At 38.2% G+C, this 26,255-nt stretch overlaps 1 protein-coding gene and 1 pseudogene across 2 annotated transcripts in view; one reads left to right on the plus strand and one right to left on the minus strand.

The window, feature by feature from the left end:
• TBCK (TBC1 domain containing kinase) overlaps window positions 1-26,255 on the plus strand; it is a gene marked incomplete at its 5' end in the record, with an annotated part of 140,900 nt that overhangs the window by 6,365 nt on the left and 108,280 nt on the right. Inside the window, 4 exons of the mRNA XM_080915166.1 lie at window positions 1,880-1,952; window positions 12,471-12,585; window positions 14,707-14,780; window positions 20,167-20,308. Coding sequence (XP_080771292.1) covers window positions 1,880-1,952; window positions 12,471-12,585; window positions 14,707-14,780; window positions 20,167-20,308 — 404 coding nt within the window. The remainder of the gene's footprint in view (window positions 1-1,879; window positions 1,953-12,470; window positions 12,586-14,706; window positions 14,781-20,166; window positions 20,309-26,255) is intronic.
• On the minus strand, window positions 15,163-20,133 carry LOC308419577 (elongation factor 1-alpha 1-like; annotated as a pseudogene). Its single transcript has 3 exons — window positions 20,052-20,133; window positions 17,986-18,849; window positions 15,163-15,182 (listed from the first exon to the last, which is right to left on the minus strand). The product of its transcript is annotated as an elongation factor 1-alpha 1-like (transcript).

Here is a 26,255-nt window from a genome sequence, read left to right on the forward strand (position 1 = left end):
TACACAATGCCATGAGAGAGAATGGACACACACACACACACACACACACACACACTCACTCACTCATGCTCATACAAACACACACCCCACTAAATAAATGTAATATAAAAGGTTTTTTTAAGATTAAGATGAGGGGCTGGAGAGATGGATGCTTCAATGGTTAAAAGCACTGTTCTTCTGTAATACAGCTTGAGGTTGGGGATCATGATTCCCCCTGAAGTTCTTTTATTGTTGAGAATAGTTTTTGATATTCTGGGTTTCTGTTATTCCAAATGAATTTGCAAATTGCTCTTTCCAACTCTATGAAAAATTGAGTTGGAATTATGATGGGGATTGCATTGAATCTGTAGATTGCTTTTGGCAAGATGGCCATTTTTACTATATTAATCCTGCCAGTCCATGAGCATCGGAGATATTATGAAACAGAAAACTGACATTCTAAATTCCTAAAAATTTTAAGCTAAGAAAGTAGCTGTATGATACTGAATACAAACTTACCTTCTTATTAACCCTATAGAAAAGCATATAAAATAATTTTCACTTTAATGAGAGTGTAATTATATGAAACATAATTTATGCATTTGCATGATTGTTAATAAATTTTTGCTTCTGTGTCCTGAAAAAGAAAAAAGCACTGACTGCTCTTTCAGAGGTCCTGAGTTCAAATCCCAGCAACCACATGGTGGCTCACAACCATCTGTAATGGGATCTGATACTCTCTTCTGGTGTGTCTGAAGACAGCAACTGTGTACTCACATACATAAAATAAATTTTTAAAAATCTTTTAAAAAAAAAAAAGATTAAGATGAGCTGGTTAGTGGTTACACATGCCTGTAATCCTAGCACCTGGGAGGCAGAGGCAGGCTGATTGCTGTAAATTTAAGGACAGCCTCCTCTACAGATCAAGTTGCAGGGCAGCCAGGGATATGCAGAGAAACCCTGTCTTAAAAACAGAACAAACAACGAAAGCCAAAAACATTAACACAAAAGGTTTGGATGAAGATTATTTCAGACATGGGAACCCAAGTGTAATTCCACAAAGGATGAAAAGACTCAAAAGTCGATTAAATAAACATATAATAGAAACTAGGAAAGGAACTCCTTATTTGGGTTTATTATCTTTTCACTTGGGCTTTAAGGTAAAAATATTTGGGAGGCGGACCCTAATTATGTGAAAAGACTAGTTAAGAGATCGCTGTAGAAACCTAAAGAGATAGTAGTGCTGGCTTAGGCCCAGATTGCGGTGGATGGAAGCAGTTGGTGGGAAGAAGTAGCTGGACTCTGTGTGTGGGTGTCTCTTGAGTTGCAAGTGACATTTTTAGTTTGTTTGCTTAGATAGGATCTAGTATATCCCAGGTTGGCCTCTAACTTGCTATAGCCTTAAGGGTGACCTTGAAAGTTCTGCTTTTCAGCCTTTCATTGCTGGAATTCCTGCACATGTCACCACCCTGGTTTATGAAGTGCTGGTGATTCAATGCAGGGCTTGGTGCATTCCAGGAAGGCATCTGCACTCCAAGGCCAACTGTCTAGTGAGTTCTGTACTGAAGCCAAAGGTGGGCTCTAGATGCCTGCCATCCAAGAGAGTTCCAGGCTTGAGATAAAATGTAGGATCATTTTCTCCTCAGCACTAAGTAGTAAATGAGTAGAAAACAGAGGACTAATGAATTGTGGGTAGAAGATGGGTAGCATTTCAGTTTGGGTAGATGGGGTGCTGATATTCAGGAGAGACTGAGAGGAAGGGGCCAGATAGAAGTTAGGAAGACTAGCCACACATGCACATAGTGAAAACAAGCAGTACTTTAGGATATTGTTCTGTATGTTAGTAGCTTTAGAGAGGTGTGCTCTTGTTATTAAAGTGCATTTGCTTTGTTTTCTGCAGAAAGACTGGTGGTGGTGGCAGAGCACTGTGAGCGCAGTTTGGAAGACCTTCTACGAGAAAGGAAGCCTGTGAGGTACTGCAGAGTGTGTGACAGAGAAATGAAATGTAGAAACGGGCAAACAAAGAAGCATTTCCCTAGGAAATGCTGGGCTCTGGGTTTTTTTTTTAATGTCCTATAAGTTCCATATAGGTCTTTCCTTTAGGAACACATTGTTCATAGAATGTTAATGTTCTACAAAGTACTTGAGAAAATTCATCAGTGAATGTGTATGAGAACTTTGACAACTTAGTTCTAAGAATTTATTCTACTAGCCAGGAATACTTTCCTGAGAGGGGCCATAGTAGCTTCTCAACGTACAGTGATAGTCCCAGGTGAACAGTGAACTTTGTTAAGTAATTCCATGTTGAGGATGAGATAGAGTTAGCAATCCTGAGTTGGTAGAACTTAATGAGAAAGTCCAATTCAGTTATTTAAGTGACTCAATAAATTTATGTTGTCTTAGCCAGAATAGTGTTATCTAACTTTTTATTGCAAGTTTACTATTAAACAGTTTTTCATGGATTTTCTCAAAATTGTCTTTGTAATTTTCTACTGCACCCCTCTGAACCTGGGGAGTCCTCCAGCATAGTGGCAAGGGGGGGAGTCATGCAAGGAAAACTCCAAACTATCTGAGTCAAGGTCAATAATTATTTCAAAGGAAGAAGCATCAAATACCAAGGCGGACAGCCTCATACTTCTCTTAGTGGAATTACTTAGAGTGCTGCAGCAAAGTACGGAAGAGACTGGTTTTGGGTACTCAGGTTACAGGGTCTTGTTCTGGGTTCAGATTGCCAGCAGCTTGCTACTTAGCAGACAGGGAAAACCCCAGCTCTAAGCAACAGCAGGAAGGTGGAGCTCCTGGCTGGGCTTCATATGTTAGATTCTGAAGGTCCTCCATGGACAATGTTAGAGCCCTTGGGCCTAGGGTATAGGGATGCTTGGTGTCTGTCAGAGGCCAGTTTCATATCTCCAGTGCCCAGTAAGGCTTGGCTGCTCTCTTGGTTCGTTCTATCAGCCAGCTGGGACACACTATTGTTTGTGGTCCTTCACAGCCTTCCCTGTATTCTGTCTCTGCCACCTTTGCTCCCTGTTGCCTCTGCCCTCAGTAGCTCTCTGGGTCTCTTTAGTCTTCCTCTTGGTAGTGCTGCTTTTGTTAGCTCTCTCATCCCCACGTTCCCAGCTCCAAAATGACAGGGTTGCCATGAGAGCTACCCAGCCCTTGCATGGGATGGGCTGTTTTGGCTGATATTACCCATTCAAGCATTATCAACTCCTGTGGTTAAATTCAGGCCTAATATTTTGTTTTGATATTGGGTATATATGAAATTGTATTTTATTTTCCATTCTGTTGCTCATATGAAACAATATAAGTGAATATTTCTCAATAAAGGCTTTCTTTCTATGGCCCTACTAAAGAAAGTAAATTGTTCAAATAGTTCCTTTGCAGATTTTCTAGTTAAGCAACCATGTCATCATTAACTAAAATATGTTTACATTCCTTTCTGGAAAAAGTCATTACAGTTTTTTTTTCTTGATCTTGATCCAATTTTACAAAACTTTACTTTTGTCGGTATGTATTTGTATTATCGTAATGTAAATATTGATGGTCATGTTTCATTGGCTTCAAATATTAGGGAAGACTGTTCAACATTATACTATTACGTATGGCACTTGAAATAATGTTTTCATAGATGCCTTTTTATAAGACTTATTATGACAGAATAAAAGATTTTAGTGTGTTTATGCCATGATAATAAATTATTTAGGAAAAGTAATGACAAAAATAACCATACTTACTGAATGAGTATTTTTCTTTTTTCTCAGAGATTTATTAAAATACTGCTTTGCTGATTATTTTATGTCAGGAAAGTTGGGAAGTACAGATTTATAAAATTTATAATTACAAGTAAGAATTATACGAATTATAAAATTGTTGACTTATAAAAATGCTCACATTGGTGTTAACAAAATGGTATTAGCTGTTCTTCAAAGGCACTGAAGTCTTTGAAGGAGAAATGGATCAGGTGGGTCATGTGTCTTGCGATCATTACATTATCTGACCACTGATCATTAGCTGCTGTTTATTACATTCATCACCTTGTAAATTTACAGAGTGGGGCAGGATACAGTTGGAACACTCTCCAAGCATAGCAAATCAATTCTCCAGTCTCCTGTTGTCAAACCAGACCGTGTTTTCCGTGTGTGTTTTCACCTTAGCAAATTAATTATTTGTTGTGGAGAAAAGCTACCTAGTGTTCAGGATGTAAAGTTGATTTCCTATTGTTTCTTTCTCATTTCCAGTTAGTATCATTCAAAATTTACAGCATTCAGCTGCAGTTATTTTAAAATAAAAGCCGAGTTGTAAAATATGTCCAACCAAACAACTTAGACACAGAGAATCTATTTTTATAACTTCTACAAATATTCTTTGATAGTTCATTTGTCTAAATTTTATTTCAAAATGTAAATCTGAGGAAAAATGAGTTTCTTAATTTAGCTTAATTACCTGAGTTCAGCAGTCAAAGAAGTTTTTTCTCTTTCAGTTCTAGAAACTATTTTCTCTGGGATTTAGAGGTGCATCACTGGTTAGAAACTGGTCCTGCCTTTGTGAAAGATGCAAGATCAGTTTCCAGTACCCATGATGTGTGGCTCACAACTACCTATAAGTTTCGCTCCAGGGTCACCCTTCTCTGGACACCCTGAGCACCTGTGTTCACATGTAAACATACTACTTATAGGTACACATATATTACATAGTTTTTAGAAATTAAATCTTAATTTCCAAATGTATTAACATATTATAAAAACACCCTGTCCTCTGATCCTGAATTTATAGACTATTTAAATATTGAAAAGTTGTATATTGAAGAACCCTTTTATCTTGAGAGTATAGGAGACATTCTTTAAAGACAAACAGATTATGTATTTGCAATATTATTTGGGCATAATATACCCTTTTTTCTGGTTTTGTTTTGTGTTTTGTTTTTAGATTTTACAGTAGCTAACTATAATTTATCTGTTTCCTCTCCATTAATCTTTTCCCTCAGGCTGATACCAAGAAAATTTAACCAAAGGAAAATGTATATGGAAAGGATTAGGATTTTTATAAGGTGAAAAAACATGTTGAATTTATACAGTCTAGAATTGTTTCCTCCTTTGTTTCTGACAGTGTGTGTGTTTTGGCTTATGCAGTGACCTTTCGAAATATCACGGATCATTGATTTGAGGAAATAGCATGTGTGGTTTTAGTTAACACTTCTATATGAATGATTCCCAAATTTATCTCAGCAGCCCTGACCTCTGGTTCTCTTGCCTGGCCTCTATTTCTTGCAATCTGATAGAATCTTTTCCTGGAAACATTGCAGATAGCTGAGGGAATTGGTGGTTTATTTGTCAAGTTAACAGAATTTAAAATCACCTGAGACAAGGGACTCTGAGAATGTATGTGAGGGTTTATCTTAATTCTGATAATTAATGTAAAAGGGCGTACTCCCTGTGAGTGACAACAGTCCCTGGTTTGAGGGACCTGGACTAGTTCTAACACTTGTTCATTAGTTTGCTGATCTCTGCTTTTGGTTATGGTTGTAACATGGCCAGCTCTCTCAAGCTCTGTCACTGTGACTTCCTACTGTGATGGACTTATATCTACAATTGAGTGTCAGAAAAACTCCTCCTTTGAGTTGCTTATGTCAGAGTGTTTTATCACCACATCAGAAAATGAAACTAAGAATCGCTTCAAAAATGTATCTAACTTACAGTTTACATGAGCATTGTAGGATTATGTATTAGTCATTATTCCAGGACTTATTCCTACTGCCTCCACAAAATAGCTATGCCAGCTGGTTACCAAGTGTTTAAACTAATGCCTGTCTCCTAATATAAAATGCATTTATTCCAATTACAAACATATTGTTTTACTGCTAAAACAAAATCTCTTCTGAGACTCCAGACTGTGAGCCCCATCCAAAAAATATTTCTAAGTTACTTATTTTCATAAACTATCACAGAGTAAGTAAACCTGTTCCAAGGAGAAAGGATAAGAAAATAACAAGAAAGCCTTAGACTACAGCCAGACTGAAGCACAACAGGACAGGCATTACACCTATAGCTCCATCCAGCATTGAAGCTTTCTTGTAACATTAATCAGAAGCCAATAGACTTGGTTGCTGTGCCCCCTGGTCTTCCCACCAGCAGCACGCATGTGCTCTCTTGAATTGACTTTACTTGATACCCAGAACTTTCTTTAATACTGTAAGTTTTCAGCTGTTATGAAACATAATGTAAATATCTGTGTTTTCTGACTGTCTTAGGTGATCCCTGTGTAAGGGTTGATTGACCCCCAATAGGGGCCACAACCCACAGGTTGAAGCCACTGCTTTAGGCTAATTTCCAATAAAATGCTTGTTCCCTTTGAAGGTTGATGAGCAGAACCTTATGGTCACATCTCTCTCAGCATTCAAGTCTTTCACAGTCCCATCAGAATCATCTGTTAAGTTTTCCATAGAGCATTCTCTGACTTCTCTAGCCTCTAACTCCAAACTTAAAAATTCCTCCTACAAAAAAGGCTTAGAAACACATGGTGAGAATTATTAGAGAAACTCAAGTTCTTGTCACTATGTTCTGTATTAGTTTCTGTCTTTTGCTTTAACAGAATGTCTGGGACAGGTGACTCGGGGGAGGAAGGATTTGTTCTGCCTGATGGATCAGGGGACATCATCCATCATGATGGGAAAGATTTGTTATTGGAAGCTGGAGGGTGCTTCCTTACATCTTGGTAAATTGGGAAGTCATGCAGTCAACTTATAAATCTAAGTCCCTGCCCCAGTGGTCTTGTGTGTCCCAACTAGACATGATATCCAAAAAGTACTTTACTTGCAAGACAGCATGACTATTTGCAGGAACCAATGATTCAAGTGCATAAGGCTATGTGGAGATATGTCTTCAAACCAAAGCATAGGAACTAAAATTTACTGACTCAACCTGTGATACTTAATGTTAGTTATTTACAAGATTTTGACTTTGGAGTTGTGTGGTTTAGATAAATCCTTACCCTGTGTGTTTGTGGGAAGCTGGGGATGCATGTTCTACAGCACACAAGTGGAGAGGTCAGCGAGCAACTTGCTGGAGCTGGTTCGCTCCTTCAACCATTTAGGTTCTAGAGATAAACTCAGGCCGTCAGGCTTGGGAACAAGTGCTTTTACTTGTTGAGCCATTTCCTGCCTTCACTGTACATGATCAAGTGAACTGTGATGTATTAACTAGTAGATGCTTTTGGCTCTTATAATTACATTACTTAGAAAAGATTTCACCATCAAACTTATTGACTATATTAAGAAAAACAACTTTAAAAGAAGTAATGTAGTGCAGCCTTTAATCCCAGAAGAAACAGAAGCAGAAGCAGATGGACCTCTGAGTTCAGCCTGGTCTATAGGGAAGGTTCCAGGCCTTGCAGTGAAACCCTGTCCAAAAACACCCTCTTCCCCCAAAATACCTCAAAACAAAACAAGCATACAAAGTTTCAAAATTACCATTTACCATTACCTTAAGTATTTTAAATAGTAATGTTTTCTTTTATTTAATGTTATAAAATAGATTTTAAAAATTAAACCTTAAGTGTTATGAAAGAGCAGAAAGACAAGTCTGATTTACTGTTTTATTTAGTTTGAAGATACTGAGTCCATTAACTGTAATTCTCCTATAGTTGCAAACAGTTGCCAAGAACCTCATGAACTGAAGTTTTTAAATTTTATTTTAATATATATATACTTTTTCATTTTAACGTGGATATATTTTTGACATCTAATATTGCATCAATTCATAAAAGCACACTATAAAAAGTAGAACATGTCTTCTGTATTCAACTGTTTCAAAATTGGTTTAATGAAAACAGTCATTGTAAACATTTGATTCCAATTTCATGAGAGGAAAGTCTGTGTTGAAATATTATGCAGCTGAGGACCTCTAGTGTCACTGCTGAATATGGCATTAATTTTTAAGAATCTGTAAAGGGGTGTGTGTGTGTGTGTGTGTGTGTGTGTGTATGTGTGTGTGTGTGTTGTGTGAGAGAAGAAAGTGAAGGTATGGGGGTGGGGAAGAGAGAGAGAGAGCAAGAATAAAAAGGATCTAAAGTTAACTTATAGAACCAAATGAGATGCTTAAATTAATTTTTTTCACTTAAGTTTTTGAGCACTTTAGTTAAAATATATTTACATCACTTTCTAACTTTTCTTTCTTCCCTTCAGCCCCCCTTACACCCTACTTTAAAAATGATAGCCTATTTTTAATTATTATTAAAATTATTATTTAATTAAATATAAGCACTAGTATGTAAATCCAACTGGCTGAGTGCACTTTTGTTATGTGTGAATATATGATTTCAGGGCTGGCTGTGTTATATAGATAAGTAATAAAGGCATTCATCTCTGAGATGCTAGGGGTGGAACCCTGTGGGATCTCCCCCTTCCTTGTTAGCATGTCTGCTGATACTGTCATTGTTCAGGTCATGTTCACACAGCCCTTTCTAAGTCCTTCTTTCAGCAGCCTCCTGGTATTCTGAGTCTTTTCATCTCCCTCCTCAGTAATCTTCCCTGAGCCCGAGATGCAGGAGCTGTGCTATAAACGTATTCACTGCGAAATGTTTCCCACAATCCATCCATCTCTGAACTTTATCCAGTTTCTGTAATGGTCTCCATTTGCAGTAGAGAGAAGATTTTTTTTATGTGGGGTGAGAGTCACACTTATCTCTTGGTGCTAGGATAACTTTCAGGATGCAGCTGAGGAATTCCGCTGGTCTATCTAGGTGTAAGTAGTAGATTGTCTTCTAAGATCCTCACTAGTCCACTTAGACTGATGTTGACTACCATCCAGAGTTGAACATAGATCTTGCAGCGCTGGTGAGTATGGTTTATAGGAATGTCATGGCTGAATAGGACTATTAGTGGTGTCCCTCCTTTGGCAGCTGACATGGTACTTTCTGGTAGTATGAAAGCTAGATCCCAGGAAGGAGACTTTCATGTTAGATCAGTTCTAATGATCCAAGTCCTGTGATCTGTGCTATTCAGCACTAGGGGCTTCCCTTCAACCGCTGAGGTAGTGAAGGGAAACAAGCCTGCGTTGTTCGGGGGTCCTTTGGACTACCGGCACCAACAGCGTGGAAGGGTTCTCACGCCTGGCATGAGGGTCTGTTAGTCCATGGTGCTTGAGGGGAGTGTTGTCAACCCAGTGACAAGAGAATACTAAGACTTTCTAATCTCTTGCTCGTTCTTGTTCTTTAATTTAGGAAAGAGGGTCAAGTTTTAGTAGTAATTTTTTAAAGAAAATATTTCACTTACTATTTTAAATCAAATTTTATTGAGGTTTAATTCTCATAGCTTACCATTTACCCTGTAAATGTATAGTTAAATTAGTGTGATAAACAATATCAAAACTAAGATATAGAACAATTCCAATAGCCTCAAGCTCTCCTTATGTTCCTTAGTAGTCCCCAAGTCTATGGTAACCACTGATTTGTTGGTCAGTCTTTTTCTTATAATCTATGTCTTTTTTAGTGTTTTCTCCAGCCAAGTATACTTGAATCATAATTCTTCTCAGATCAGACAAGTGTTGTCTTTTAATGGTTAAGTAGTACCATTGACATTTAACTGTGGAGTCTGTCATGGCCTTTGTGGGGGTGGAATGAAATGGCTCCTGCCCCTAGGACAGGGCCAGCAGGGCATAGGCCACCATGAGTGTCGATGGCTGCAGTGGGCGTTAGGCCTGTTTGTATAATAATGTACATATTTTACATTCATTTTCAATATCCTCCATGTTACTGTTAATGACTCTATGATAATCAGAGACAGGAAAGTCTGGGAGGCGAAGATGTGGGTAACGTCTCAGCAAAATGGTAAGTGCTGCAGCTCCTAAGGCTGTGGAAAAGAACTCAAAAAAAAAAAAAAAAAAAAAAAAAAAAAAAAAAAAAAAAAAAAAAAAGGAGTTCAAAATTGCATAATTTCAGGGGCTAGAGAGATGGCTCTTCAGAGGTCCTGAGGTTCAATTCCCAGCAACCATGTGGTGGCTCACAACCATTTATCTATATTGAGATCCAATCAATGCTCTCTTCTGGTATATCTGAAGACAGCAACAGTATGGTCACATACATATATAAATATTTTATATATACATATGTATATATATGTATATATATATACACATAGATATATACATAATATATCAACTATGCAAAATATAAGGATGAAATATGAATTATATGAGGGGCTTCATGAATCTAGAGGAACAGAAGCAGTTGCACTGTGAGGCACTGGTCAGAAAGATACTAAGGAAGGTGATAAAGACATTTAGGGAGGAATGGTCACAGGAAATCCCACCCAGCTAATTATGGGCTTAAAGGGATAGGCAGATTCCTAAATTCAGGGTCAGCCTTCAGCAGAGCAAAGTTAGGCCCAGGTGTCATTTCAGGGTAGGGTCCCAGATTGTTATGATCTCTGCTTAACAGACACAGGCAGATCTCTGAATTCTTTTGCAATGTTTAAAAAACCAAACCAAACAAACAAACAAATGTGCATTTATGATCTGCAAGAGATGAGCTGTTGATAGAAGTTTTAGAATAGCGAGAGGAAACCGCTTGGAGAACTGTCTGAAGCAGCACAGAGGGAAAGCTGTCTTGAGCTTGGACCCATGATTTGACTTCGAATCCTTTGTTTCTTTCACCGCTCTCTCAGAAGCCTCTCCAAGCCAAGGCTGCTCCTTGTCATGTGACAAAACTGGTGTGTAGTAATCGTCAGCAGTTACTTTCTGCTTTCCCTTTTGATTTCTTTTTGTCCTGTTTATAACTTTTTATTATTTTATGCAAATAAGTACATTTGTCGCTCGCTCTCTTCCAACACACCAGAAGAGGACATCACAAGGATCCCCATTAGATGGTTGTGAACCACCATTTGGTTGCTGGCCTTCAATCCCAGCACTCAGAAGATTGAGGCAGACAGATCTCACTGAGTTCAAGGCCAGCCTGGTTTACAAAGTGAGTTCCAGGACAGCCAGGGCTGTTTGTTACACAGGAAAACACTGTCTCAAAAAAAAAAAAAAAAAGAAAGAAAGAAAGAAAGAAAGAAAGAAAGCCGACAAACAAAACCAAACGAAACAAAACACAAAAAATGGTGGTTTCATCTCATCTTTACTATTGCCTTGGTATTTATATTTCTTTTAAAATATGATTTTATTGTATATTTTCTGTATTTAGATTTCAAGTGTTATCCCCTTTCCCAATTACCCCATCTCCCATCCTCGCTCCCCCTCCCACCTACCCACTCCCACCACAACACCCTGGCATTCCCCTACACTGGACAAAACAAGCCTTCACAGGACCAAGAGCTTCTCCATCCATTGATGCCAGACAGTGACTTCCTCTGCTAAATATGTGTGTGGAGCCATAGGTCTCTTCTCCCCCACCCCCATGTTTACTCTTTGGTTGGTGGTTTATTTTCTGGGAGCTCTGGGGGATCTGGCTGGTTGATATTGGTTTTTTATGAGGTTGCAAACCCCTTCCGCTCCTTCAGTACTTTCTCTAACTCCTTCATTGGGGACCCTGTGCACAGTCTGATGGTTGGCAGCAAGCACCCTAATCTGTATCAGTAAGGCTCTGGCAGAACCTCTCAGGAAATTGCTTTCAGATACTAATTTTTAAAAATAAAACATGGCTAGGAAAACAGCATCCTATTAAAATATTAACATTGATATTTGGAAGGTTAAATTGAATGATTTCTTTGTACACACACACACACACACACACACAAATATAAAAGAAACTCAGGCTGGAGAGATGGCTCAGCAGTTAAAAGCATTGACTACTTTTCCAGAGGTCCTGAGTTCAATTTCCAGCAACCACAAGGTGGCTCACAACCATCTGTAATAAGGATTTGATGCCCTCTTCTGGTGTGTCTGAAGACAGTGACAGTGTGCTCATATACATAAAATAAATAAGTAAATCTGTAAAAAGAAACCAAACAAACAAAAGGGAAATGGGCATCTCTAAGATTTGACTTGGAGAGGATAGGGTAAGATTTAAAACTTGCGTTTGATGAGGCCTGAATTACTGGAATGATTTACAAGTTGGTATGGAAATCATTGATGTCTATATAATGTAAAATACATCTTATTTTCATGGACTGTTTTGTTTTTGTTTGTACAGAATACATGGCCTTTATTGATTTGTCTCAGATGTTTAAAAAATATAACTGATAATTTGTTAAAACACCAAGCCTGTCAGTGTCAAAGGGTATCTTATTCTGTTATAAATCACCCAAATTCAAGCCTTTCCCTAGAAAAACAAAGATGGCTTTTATTGTAGCATAAACTGTAACTATATTACATCAGCTTTGTTATAATTCAGAAATCCAAAATACATAGAAGTAGATTTTTTTTAGAGATGAGCCTGTGCCACTTTCTCTGAATGAAGAGGTACCGTAAAGCACCACTGAATTCTTTTATTTCATTCCTTCAAACAGACTCTGTATCTGCATGGTAACTGATCTTTGACATCTGCTTTCTTTTTAGTTATTCAACAGTTTTGTGCATAGCATATGAGGTACTTGAGGGCTTGCAGTACTTGAACAAGCATGGCATAGTACACCGGGCCTTGTCTCCTCACAATATCCTGTTGGATCGGAAGGTAATTTTCAGTTAATAATAGATACTTTTATATCGCTTGAGAATGAAAACTACATAAGTCCTCCATTATTCAGACATGGACTGTGTGTTTTCAAAATACTTGTGAAGTTGCATGAAAGTGGTTCCCGCTACTGACAGATACCACTAAGGATATATAGAGAGGCTCCCAGCTTGTTCCTGCTTGTCAGTTCTTACAACTTAAGACAGCACTGTCAGCCATTCATGTGGAGTGCCAGTATGAGCACAGCCAGGCTGTTATATGTCTTCACTGCTTCTTCTTTCCCATCTCATAGATCTCATTCCCTTCTGCTCGCCCCTAGCGCCCTTTCTGTGGGATGACTTCTTTTCTATTCGGACTCTTGCAGAAATTAATAATGTAGTAACCCCTACACTAATGAATAGCAAAATGGCATGTTTTGTTGAATAATCATAATTTAATTTTCCTGTTAATATAGAAATAGCTTCTGGGTAATTTGGGGACAATTATTTCTATAAAGCTATTTTCTGAATCTCAAAATTTAGTGTGGCTACTGTATGGGATTAAAAATCACGAAGGAGAAAGCAGCTCTTGTAGGTGTCTAGTTCATATGGGAAGCATCAGTGCCATCTCCAGCAAGGATGTACAGTCTGTAATGCTGAGGGCTTCCTGAGCAGACAAACCACACTCCAAATCAGCTTTACAGAAAGAAAACCTAGCCTAAAACAGAACATTTTAGGAGACGTAAAACTTACGCTTACCTTTTTATTGAGCTCACATTAATGACTATTACTGTTATTCTTAAACAATAAAGAGATAACTAGAAATGTAACAATTTTTTGAAAATCTTGATTTTTTTTTAACCTGTAAATTTTCACACTAAGAATTACTGTTTCACAGGCTGGAAAGATGACTCAACTGTTAAAGGCTAGGCTCACAACCATAAATATAAGAGAATTACAGTTTCACAGCTAATGACCTTTTTCAAGCCCCTGGAAAAAACGTCCATTGCAAAACTTCGATTAAACACTATCATCAAAAGATTCAAGGAATAGTCAACTTTTGCCTTTCTTTTCTTTGTTAAGAAAAAGTCGTGTTGATAATGTGAGTGACAAAGGTGTGCAAGGAAGTTGTCATCTGACTCTTTTAAAATAATTATTTTTTTAATGTAAAACTTTATAGGTTTTTTTTGCCTGCAGATTTATTTATGCACTATTTTCAAGCTTAATGCCCACAGAGACCAAGAGAGAGAATCAGGTCTTGTGGAACTGAGTTCTAGACAGTTGTTTGCAGCCATGAGAATGCTGGTAACTGGACCTGGGTCCTCTGCAAGAGCAACAAGTGCTCTTCAACACTGGGTCAGCTCCAGCCCTGACTAGACATCTTAATATATATTAGTATACATGTATGCACGTACCCACAAGTATCTATATACATGTAATGAATGTAAGACATACTAAACACTGCCAGATGATTCTGTGTATAATCACAGTGGCTTATACATTCTTTTTCCCTTCCTCCTTCCCTTCCTCCCTCCGTCCCTCTCTTTCTTCCTTCCTTCCTTTCTTTCTTCCTTCCTTTCTTTCTTTCTTTCTTTCTTTCTTTCTTTCTTTCTTTCTTTCATATAAGTACACTGTCTCTGTCCTCAGACACACCTGAATAGGACATCAAATCTCATTACAGATGGTTGTGAGCCACCATGTGGTTGCTGGGAATTGAAGTCAGGACCTCTGGAAGAGCAGTCAGTGCTCTTAACTGCTGAGCCATCTCTCCAGCCTGGTTTATAAATTCTTAAATAGTAGTATTTTGATAAAACATTGTATGCACCACATGCCTGGAGAGATAGATAGCTTTGTGGTTAAGGACACTTGTGGCTTGTCCGTAGATCCTGAGTCTGCTTTCCTGCATCCACATCAGGCAGCTCATGACTTGCACCCAACTATAGTTCCAGGGAATGTGATGCCCTCTTTTGGTATCTTTGGGTACCCTGTGGCATGCCCTCAGACATGCATTATGCACATAAAGTAAATGTTTAAAACATATTATATTGGATTGCATAATATTTATCTTATTTATAAAACATAAAATGACAGTTTTCTTTGATGTATTAAGGTATTTCATACTGACTTTCTCTTTTCATTGTAGGGTCATATTAAACTGGCTAAATTTGGACTTTATCACATGACAGCTCATGGTGATGATGTTGATTTCCCAATAGGGTAAGGGTTGTTTATCTCTACTTTTAATTCTATTTTAACTTTGGTGAACTTTGATAATATGTCCCTGGTAAGTTATTTTTGACATGAAAACAGTTTTGCTTCACTTACTACATCTTAATTTTTAAATACTTTGCTGACAAGTAAGCAGTGAGTGTTTTCCCAGTGATTCAGAGGTTCCTGAATTGATCTTTACTATAATGGGCACAAAGGCTCACAAGTCATTGCCCATGTTTACCTTATGATGGTTTTTAATTAATTGCATTTCACTTTAGAATTAACTGACTTATGGTAAGAAAACTGACTATATTCTTAATGATACTATGTGTTCATCTATAGACTAAAAAAAAAAACTGCTTGTTTTACTTTCAACTTAATGTTTTTTTTAATTTAATTCCTTGTTACCTAAGATTAAATAGCATTTTAAATTAAAGTTAATTCATTGTAGATTTTGGAGGTAATGGGATAAATTCTCCATAGAAGTGCATGTTTAAAGAGGTCTATTTACTAATTGCTTCTGGTGTGAAATTCCAGATCTACATTGCCCTCTGTGAAATGAATGGAACTTTATTTCATGCTACATGTAGATATATGTTTCTGATAGAGACTGTTGTATACAATAATTGTATTGTATCCTCTGAAACATTCCTCTTACATTTCAAGGTAAGGACCTCTCTTAACATCACTTCAGAACAGTGATGAAAATGAGCTGTTACCTGACCTAGAACAGGTCATCACACTCCCTCACCTGCAGCGTTTTGAATAGTATTCACGTGGTTTTTCCTTGGGCACCCATAGAATCGGTTCTACCGTGCTAGCACTGGGAGTTGGGTAGGCAGGCATGAAGACAATGTTAAAGTAGAATATTACTTAAAATCTTTTAGATTTTTGAAATATTTCTCTTTATTCTAAAAACTTAGATTGTAGTTTCTTTCTTTCTTTCTTTTTCTTTTAGTTTTTAAATAGGTTCTCTCTCTGTAGCCTTGGTTGCCATGGAATTCATTGTGTAGAATAGACTGGCCTCAAACTCACTGTGATCCACCTGTTTCTGCTTCCAGAGTGCTGGAATTAAAGGCGCGCTCCATCATGCCAGCTTCTAGTTTTCTTCTTTGTTTCTGCCTCCTTTGTTAGTACCATTGTCCCGAGCGGACCTTGAGCGCACTGTGTGGTCCAGGCTGTGGAGACTTTAGCCTGTAAGGAAACATTGGCTGAGCACATTCTGCTCTACTTCAGTAGTTGTTGTCCTCAACCAACTCACTCTCAAATGGATGAACTTTCTGTACAAATGGCCTATTTATTACGTTATGCAAATTCATAGTCTTAACATTCCACATAAATTCAGTGGTAAGATACAATTTTATTCACAACATAAAGACGTTATTCTAATAGTTAACACTTTTTAAATTTTCATCAAGGTTCTTAGTTATGCTCAAGCTTCTGCCTTGAATGACCATTACCATTTGTTGTAAAGAGCGGTGGTAGATGTGACTGTTACTATGAAAGACTGTTATCTATGAAAGAAAACTAAAAATACAACAAAAGTTACTTTAAGATTCTTAAATTACATTTAAGGTTTCCTTAGTTTCTGGTGAAATAGAAATGAGTTTTCTTAAAGTGTATCAATTATTTTGAATTTTACATACTCTGGTAGACAGGGTCTTGTTTTAGCATTCAGGGCAGCTTGCTTTGAAGTCTGAGTTTCAAAGGGTCTTACTGGAAAGTATAAAGAGCAAAGTGTGAAACATTAGCCAGGAAAAATAAAAATAAGTGATCAAACAGCCAGGCCAGGAAGAGCCTTTCCATCAGAGGCGCACGGCTGACTCCAGTGACAGATACTAAGGCACTTAAGTGTTTCCATCTGCTTCTAAATATCGGAAAGAATTAGAGAGTGGGCATTCACTGTGATTGGACGGTAGCTTAATGCCCTGTTAAACTGCAGATGATGAAAACCACTTGCAATACCTGACCAGCCACGTTCAAAGTGAAGTTCTAGTAATTTCTGTTGAGTGTTAAAATGAGAAACTTAAACGCAAGTCACTGAAAGATTATGCCCCCTCCCCCATTAAAGAACTGGTTTAAAGCTCTTTATGAATTTCTGTCTGGTTAAAGGGGACCCAGAATATTTAGAGCAAAGGTAACTTCTTTGTGTCTGTCCAAAATTTTTGGACATGCCAATTTAATTGTAGTTTTGCATAACTTTTCATTAACTATACTATGATTTGAATAATGTGTTGGAATCAATAGTTTACCTTTGAGTGTTGCAGAGTGATGACAATGAGGAAAGTCCAGCACTGGGTCTGTGTCAGGTCCACGTGGGTAGAGCATCCTTATGTATTAGTATTCACAGGTATGTGGAGGACATTGCATTCCTTCCTACTGAAGAAGAAAGCACAGGCCTGTGGGCAGTTTCATGGTGTGTGCAAGGCCATCATAAAAAAGCACAGATCAAAGAGTGGACCACAAATGTACTTTTTCATTAGACTCTAGCCATTTCTACACACTCCACATATTCACTTAGAAAAGCAGCATTATCATCTGAGGACAAATATTGTGTGTGTGTGTGTGTGTGTGTGTGTGTGTGTGTGTGTGTGTGTGTATTAGTAGTATTTATGTCATCATGATGAATAATTATTTAACAATTTAATAAACTAGTTTTGTTCAAGGTGTATATCCAGACTTGAATGAGTTGTATTTTACTTATAAATATGAACTCTGGCAATGATAGTATGAGGGGATGTCACATGTATGTACATGTATTTTGCCTAGAGTTATTGTTGTAAAATAATGTAAATGAAGGGGAAAAAATCCAGATTATGGTGCTCATGTGTAAACTTGAAAAACCACACACATATACATGTGATACTAAACTAGAAAGTGCCTACGTATTGTGCCTAATAATTCCACTCTAGGTTCATAGTATTCTTGGATAGTTAGATATTTATAATGTTGAATTCTGTTTTGCTTGAATCTGATTATGACTCTTTCCTGGTTCCTCCCCCTTTGAATAAGCATTTAACTTAACTATTATTTTATGGAAACCCACAGTTGAGAGATTCTCAAGTCTTAAAATGATGCTTGATTTTTTTTTCTCATTAAGCTTGTTTTAATGGGTCTCAAAATTCTGTGACAGATTTTTGGTCGAGTTGTTTCCATTAAAAAGTACTGATTTTGAAAACTAATAACTTAAAACTGCCACACACACACACACAAAAAAAAAATGGTCCACAAAACATTCTTTCCTTCTGAAGGTTTTGCGATGCATTGTTATCATTAACCAGTCTTTTACTATTAAACTTAAATGGCCAATTGAGACAAACAGTTCTGAGACCATTATTCCACCACTGATTAAGACTGGGGTGGCAGGTTATTAGGGGTAATATTCATTTAGCCTTCTGAGCTTTCTGGGCAGACTTGGTGACTTTGCCAGCTCCAGCAGCCTTCTTGTCCACAGCTTTGATGACACCCACAGCAACTTTCTACCTCATGTCACAAACAGCAAAACGACCCAGTGGAGGATAGTCAGAGAAGCTCTCAACACACATGGGCTTGCCAGGGACCATACCAACAATGGCAGCATCACCAGACTTCAAGAATTCGGGGCCATCTTCCAGCTTCTTACCAGAACAACAATCTATCTTTTCTTTAAGCTCAGCAAACTTGCATGCTATGTGGGCTGTGTGACAATCCAGGACAGGAGCACAGCCAGCACTAATTTGGCCTGGATGGTTCAGGATAATCACCTGAGCAGTGAAGCCAGCTGCTTCCATTGGTGGGTCATTTTTGCTGTCACCAGCAACATTGCCACGCCTAACATCTTTGACAGACACGTTCTTTACATTGAAGCCCACATTGTCCCCAGGAAGAGCTTCACTCAAAGCTTCATGGTGCATTTCAACAGACTTGACTTCAGTTGTTACATTGACTGGAGCAAAGGTAACCACCATGCCTGGTTTGAGAACACCAGTTTCCACTCGGCCCACGGGGACAGTTCCAATACTGCCAATTTTGTAGACATCCTGGAGGGGCAGTCGCAGAGGTTTGTCAGTTGGACGAGTTGGTGGAAGGATGCAGTCTTTTTAAAATACTGAACTTTTAAAATGTTTGAAGTTTTAAAATTTTTAAAGTGTATGATTACAATTACTTCCCTTTCCTTTCCTCCCTCCAAACTCTCTTATATGCCCCCAACCCAATATTTTTCAAAATCATGACCTCTCTTTAATTTTGCTACATATGTATGTGTGTTTGTGTATGCACAATGTGTATGTTCTTAATACATAAATATAGCCTACTCTGTCCATATGCAACATCCATGAAGTTTCACCAACAGGCTGTCTAAACATGGCTTGAACGGACAACTCCAGAAGAAATGCTGAAACGAAGGAGGCAAGCTCAGCAAATCTCACCCCTACACCCAAGACCACAAACAACTATCCTGGAAGACAAACTAGTCTTTCCCAAAAAAGAGCACACTAAATGGTTATCCACTAACAGTTCAGCCCTGAAACTATGTACCTACAAATGTTCAAAACTTGAAATACTGTAGAACTTTTAAAATTATAGTGTTTTATATTGTATTTTAACATGAGATCTTAGACAAACAAGAAAGGTAAAGTTACAGTTTAATAGTGATGTATTTGAATGTCATGTTGACTAGGGGTCATTTGTACCGGTTAGATTTTTATCTACTTGACACAGCTAAAGTCAGCTGAGAAGAGAGATCTGTTATTGATGATCGCCTCCACCAGATTGCCTGTAGGCAATTCTGGAGGTAATTTTCTTGATTAACAATTGATATGCGAAAGCCCAGCTCTCTGTGGTGGCACCACCCCTGAGTATGTGGTCTTGCTATAAAAAAAGCAAAGCAATCTGAGCAAACCAGTGAGCAGCATTACACATGAACCCTCCCTCAGTTTAGGCTTGAGCTTCTCTGGCTTCTCTCAGTGGTGGAGCTTAATTGTAAAATGGCATAAGCTTTTCCTTCCCAACTTGCTTTTGGCCAGTGTTTATCACAGCAACAGCAGAGCAAAAGATGACACTGTTGAAATTAATATCTGTTTCAAAGTTCAGATAAAACAGTTCACTCTTAACAGAAGCCTGACTGTAAGGGGGAAGGAGGAAGCCCCGAGGCTGCTGTAATGGCAGTATGGCAAGAAAGCAAACATGCTGCAGACACAGCGTTTTTAAGATGGTTTAAGACCCCTGTGTGCAGTTTCAATTCCTAGATATAAAGGCCTATATTTCAATGATCAGTTCAAGATTCTCTCTAGTAATTACTGTGTTTAATCATGTGTGGGATTTTTACCTTTCGTGCATTAATTACAAGAACGCTGCTGTCTCTGTCACCATTGTGGTTCATTGTGATTATTTGTTATTTTCACATGTGTTACAGGTATCCCTCATATCTGGCACCTGAGGTAATTGCACAAGGACTTTTCAAAACTACTGATCATGTACCAAGTGAAAAACCATTGCCTTCCGGCCCTAAATCAGATGTATGGTCTCTTGGGATAATTTTATTTGAGCTCTGTGTGGTATGTATAAGAAATATTAAATTAATAAAATAAATTGTGTGATCATTAGAATTTGATTTTTAGAGAGAAAGTTTGCATAGTAATGAAGTACTTTGCTGTACAAATTGACTAGTTATAAATAGACATTATATTAGAGCTCATAATTATATTACAGTCTAAAAAGTTTGAAGGATACAGAGTTCGATGAATTCAATACACGGAAACTTTAATTTTTATATAGGAGTTTTATGTCAATTGGTTATGTCCATGAGTTTGGGCATCACCATGTAAGGGTGACAGGCTACATATAAGTTTAAATATTCTGAGTAACTCAACACCTAGAATTTTATGGGAAATATTAAGCTATAAGTGGATACCATAGTGGCAACTAGCAAATGGTATTTTTTGTGTAGTAGGAATTTTTTTTAACTAAATGGAAAGCTGTATCAAAACCAAACTGCTAGGAGGCATCGTCTCTGCCACTAAACGTGTAGTTGAGCTGCAATGAGAAGTTCCCACGCTGACATGTGTGCAAGAGTGTTGTGGTGTTGCTGAAAACACATAATAACCACTTACAGTTAATACCCACAATAAGAAAGAAACAGCCAATGCAGGGTATATAAAATTCAAACTAAAATAAAACCACGTTTTTTAAAACACAAGGTAAATAAGTTTATTAAGAAATTATATGCACTATCAAGAAAACACAAAGTTTGAATGAAATATATGCAATTATTAAAACAAAGAATGTAATGAATTCTAGGAAACTGGAAAAACTAAAAGTGGATAAACATTAGAAATCCTCCCAAAAGCATTTGTACAAAAGGTTAAAGAGATTTCATATATTAAAAGTTGGAACCGCCAGCTCCGAGGGCTGAAAAACTGGGACCAGGAACAGAACTTTGGAACTTCTGTTTCCACCCGGCGGCGACTTCAGAGTGCAGAACAGAGCCCGGCCCATCTGCCACACAGACCTCCAGCCCCTAGGGGTTGAGAAATGGGTGAGTGGGAGATATGGGCGGCCAGGGAGCAAAGAGATCTCTGCGGAGTGCGCACACGGAGCGCGCCCTCCGACCTGCCTGATCCAGGGACCAGGAACAGAACTTTGGAACTTCTGTTTCCACCCGGCAGCGACTTCAGGGAGCGGAGCAGAGCCCGGCCCATCTGCCACGCGGACCACTAGCTCCTAAGGTTGAGAGACTGGTAAGTGGGAGATCTGGGCGGCCGGGGAGCTGAGAGATCTCTGCAGAGTGCGCACGCGGGGCGCACCCAATGACCTGCCTGATCGGGGACCAGGAACAGAACTTTGGAACCTCTGCTCCCACCCGGCGACTCTGAGGCATAGAACAGGGCTAGGCCCATCTGCCACCTGGACCAGTGGAGATCCAGGGACACAGACCAGATACAAGGGAAAGGTGAGAACATATCACTAACAACAAAATGGCAAGAGGAAAGCGAAAGAGTATATCCCAAGGGAACCAAGACAACCTGGCAACATCAGAACCCAGCTCTCCCATAACAGCAAACATCGGAATTCCAAACACTCCAGAAAAAAGAAGACGCAGACCTGAAATCATACCTCAAGATGCTGATAGAGATACTTAAACAAGAACGGGAGGAAAAGCAAAAAGATTCAGAAGGTTTTAAAGAGGAAACAAGAAAAACACTCAAAGAACTCAAAGAACTAGAGGAAAACAGAACCAAAGAAATGAAGGAATGGAAGAGGGAAATTAAAACGGAAATTGACACAATAAAGAAAACACTAAAAGAGATAACCCTAGAGGCAGAACACCAAAAAAAGAAATCAGGAGTCACAGAAGCAAGCATATCCAATAGATTACAAGAGATCGAAGAGAGAATCTCGGGGGCAGAAGACAACATTGTAAACATAGACAAAACAGCCAGAGAAGATGCAAAAAACAAAAAGTTCCTAACCCAAAATGTCCAGGAAATCCAAGACACAATGAGAAGACCGAACCTAAGGATAATAGGAATAGAAGAGGGAGAAGAGTATCAACTAAGAGGCACAGTAAATATCTTCAACAAAATCGTAGAAGAAAACTTCCCTACCCTCAAGAATGAGATGACCACGAGCATAAAAAAAGCCTTCAGAACTCCAAATAGGTTGGACCAGAAAAGAAATACCTCCCGACACATAATAGTCAAAACACCAAGTGCCCAAAGCAAAGAAAGAATACTAAAAGCAGTAAAGGAAAAAGGTCAGGTAACATATAAAGGCAGGCCAATCAGAATCACACCCGATTTCTCAACAGAGACAATGAAAGCTAGAAGAGCCTGGACAGACATCATGCAGACCCTAAGAGAGCACAAGTGCCAGCCCAAGCTGCTATATCCAGCAAAACTATCAATCACCATAGATGGAGAGATGAAGATATTTCAAGACAAATCAAAATTTACACAATATCTGAACACAAACCCAGCACTACAACGAATTATAGGTGGAAAACCAAATACAATGAGGGAAAATACATCCTAGTAAAAACAAGAAAACTCCTAAACAAGAAAATCAAAAGAAGAAAAAGACACAGACACAACTCAACCCACAAAAGCAATAATAGCAGGAAACAGAAACAACTATTCCTTGATATCTATTAACATAAATGGACTCAACTCCCCAATAAAAAGACATAGGCTATCAGACTGGATACATAAACAAAACCCAGCCTTTTGCTGCATACAGGAAACTCATCTCAGAGACAAAGACAGACACTATCTCAGAGTAAAAGGGTGGGAAAAAAACTTCCAAGCAAACAGCCCCAAGAAGCAAGCTGGAGTGGCTATTCTAATATCAAATAAAGTAAATTTCCAACCAAAAGTTATCAAAAAATATAAGGAAGGACACTTTTTACTCATTACCGGGGAAATCTATCAGGAGGAACTCTCAATCCTTAACATATATGCTCCAAATAAAATATCACCCACATTCATAAAAGAAACCCTACTAAAGCTCAAAAAATGCATTTCACCCCACACAATAATAGTGGGAGACTTTAATACCCCACTCTCACCAATGGACAGATCATGGAAACAGAAACTGAACAAGGACACTGCAAAACTAGCAGAGACTTTGAACCAACTAGAATTAATAGATACATACAGAACATATTATCCTAAAGTAAAAGAATACACCTTCTTCTCAGCACCCCATGGCACCTTCTCGAAAATTGACCACATAATTGGACACAGAACGAGCCTCCATCGATATAAGAAGATTGAAATACTCCCATGCATCCTCTCAGATCACCCTGGTCTACGGCTGGTCTTTAACAACAACAAAGACAACAAAAAGCCTAAGTACACATGGAAACTAAACAACGCTCTGTTAAACGATAGCAGGGTCAAAGAAGAAATAAAGAAAGAAATTAAGGACTTTCTAGAATTCAACGAAAACGAAAACACAACATACCCAAACTTATGGGATGCAATGAAAGCAGTACTGAAAGGAAAACTCATAGCCCTAAGTGCTTCCAAAAAGAACTGGAGAGACCTTACATCATCAACCTGACAGCACAGCTGAAAGCCCTAGAACTAAAGGAAGCAGATATACCCAAGAAGAGTAGATGACAAGAAATAAAATTAGGGCAGAAATATACCAAATAAAAACAAAAAGAACCATTGAAAAAATCAAAAAAACCAAGAGTTGGTTCTTTGAGAAAATCAACAAGATTGATAAACCCCTAGCCAGACTAACTAGAGGATAAAGAGAGAGTATACAAATTAACAAAATCAGAAAGGAAAGTGGAGACATAACAACTGAAACTGAGGAAATTCAAGAAATCATCAGATCCTACTACAAAAACTTATATTCCACAAAATTGGAAAATCTGGAGGAAATGGACGAATTCTTACACAGATACAAGATCCCAAAGTTAAACCAGGACCAAGTAAATCATCTAAATAACCCTATAACACCTAAAGAAATAGAAGAAGTCATCAAAAGCCTCCCAACCAAAAAAAGCCCAGGTCCAGATGGGTTCAGTGCAGAATTTTATCAGACATTTATTGCGGATATAACACCAATACTCTCCAAACTATTCCAAAAGATAGAATCAGATGGAATACTACCCAACTCATTTTTTGAGTCTACAATAGCCCTCGTACCTAAACTACACAAAGACCCTAAAAGGAAAGAGAACTTCAGACCAATCTCACTTATGAACATTGACGCAAAAATACTCAACAAAATCCTTGCAAACCGAATCCAAGAACACATCAAAACGATCATTCATCATGACCAAGTAGGCTTCATCCCTGGGATGCAGGGATGGTTTAATATAAGGAAGTCCATCAACGTAATCCACCATATAAACAAACTTAAAGAACAAAATCACATGGTCATCTCACTAGATGGTGAGAAAACATTTGACAAAATCCAACACCCCTTCATGTTAAAAGTCCTGGAAAGAACAGGAATCCAAGGTCCATACTTAAACATAATAAAAGCAATATACAGCAAACCAACAGCCAACATCAAACTTAACGGTGGGAAACTTGAAGCAATCGCACTAAAATCAGGGACTCAACAAGGCTGCCCATTCTCCCCCTACCTATTAAACATAGTACTGGAAGTCCTGGCTGGAGCAATTAGACAGCAAAAGGAGATCAAGGGGATACAAATCGGAAAGGAAGAGATAAAAACATCACTCTTTGCCGATGACATGATAGTGTACTTAAGTGACCCCAAAGACTTTACCAGAGAACTCCTACAGCTGATAAACAAGTTCAGCAAAGTGGCTGGATACAAAATCAACTCAAACAAATCAGTAGCCTTCCTATACTCAAAGGACAAACATGTGGAGAAAGAAATTAGGGAAAAGGCACCCTTCACAATTGTCACAAAAACTATGAAATACCTTGGTGTGACTCTAACTAAGCAAGTGAATGACCTGTATGACAAGAACTTCAAACCTCTAAAGAAGGAAATTAAGGAGGATCTCATAAAATGAAAAGATCTCCTATGCTCATGGATTGGAAAGATCAACATTTTAGAAATGGCCATTCTACCAAAAGCAATGTACAGATTCAACACAATCCCCATCAAAATTCTAACACAGTTCTTCATGGAATTGGAAAGATCAATGTGCAATTTCATATGGAACAACAAAAGACCTAGAATATCGAAATCTATCCTCAACAACAAGAAAACATCTGAGGGAATCACTATCCCTGACCTCAAGCTATATTACAAGGCAATTGTGCTGAAAACTGCATGGTACTGGTACAGAAATAGGCATGTGGATCATTGGAATAGAATAGAAGATCCAGAAATGAGCCCTCACATATATGGTCACCTGATTTTTGACAAAGGAGCCGTAAACATTCAATGGAAAAAGGACAGCCTATTCAACAAATGGTGCTGGTCCAACTGGCACTCAGCATGCAGAAGAATGAAAATAGACCCGTTCTTATCTCCTTGTACAAAACTCAAGTGTAAGTGGATCAAAGATCTTCACATTAAACCAGATACACTGAAACTATTAGATGAGAAAGTAGGGAAAACTTTAGAACATATAGGCACAGGAGAAAATTTTCTGAACAAAACACCAATGTCTCAAGCTCTAAGGTCAAAGATTAACAAATGGGACTTAATGAGATTGCAAAGTTTCTATAAGGCTAAGGAAATTGTCAAGAAAACAAAATGGCAGCCAACAGAATGGGAAAAGATTTTTACCAACTCCACATTAGATAGAGGCCTAATATCCAAGGTATACAAAGAACTCAAAAAGCTAGACACCAGAGAATCAAATAACCCTATTAAAAAATGGGGTACAGAGCTAAACAAAACGTTCTCAGTTGAGGAATATCGAATGGCTGAGAAATATCTGAGGAAGTACTCGACATCCTTAGCCATCAGGGAAATGCAAATCAAAATAACCCTGAGATTCCTCTTCACACCAGTCAGATTGGCCAATATCCAAAACTCAGATGACAACAGATGCTGGCAAGG

Source organism: Micromys minutus, assembly GCF_963924665.1.
Source record: "Micromys minutus genome assembly, chromosome: 4".
Classification (NCBI taxonomy): domain Eukaryota; kingdom Metazoa; phylum Chordata; class Mammalia; order Rodentia; family Muridae; genus Micromys; species Micromys minutus.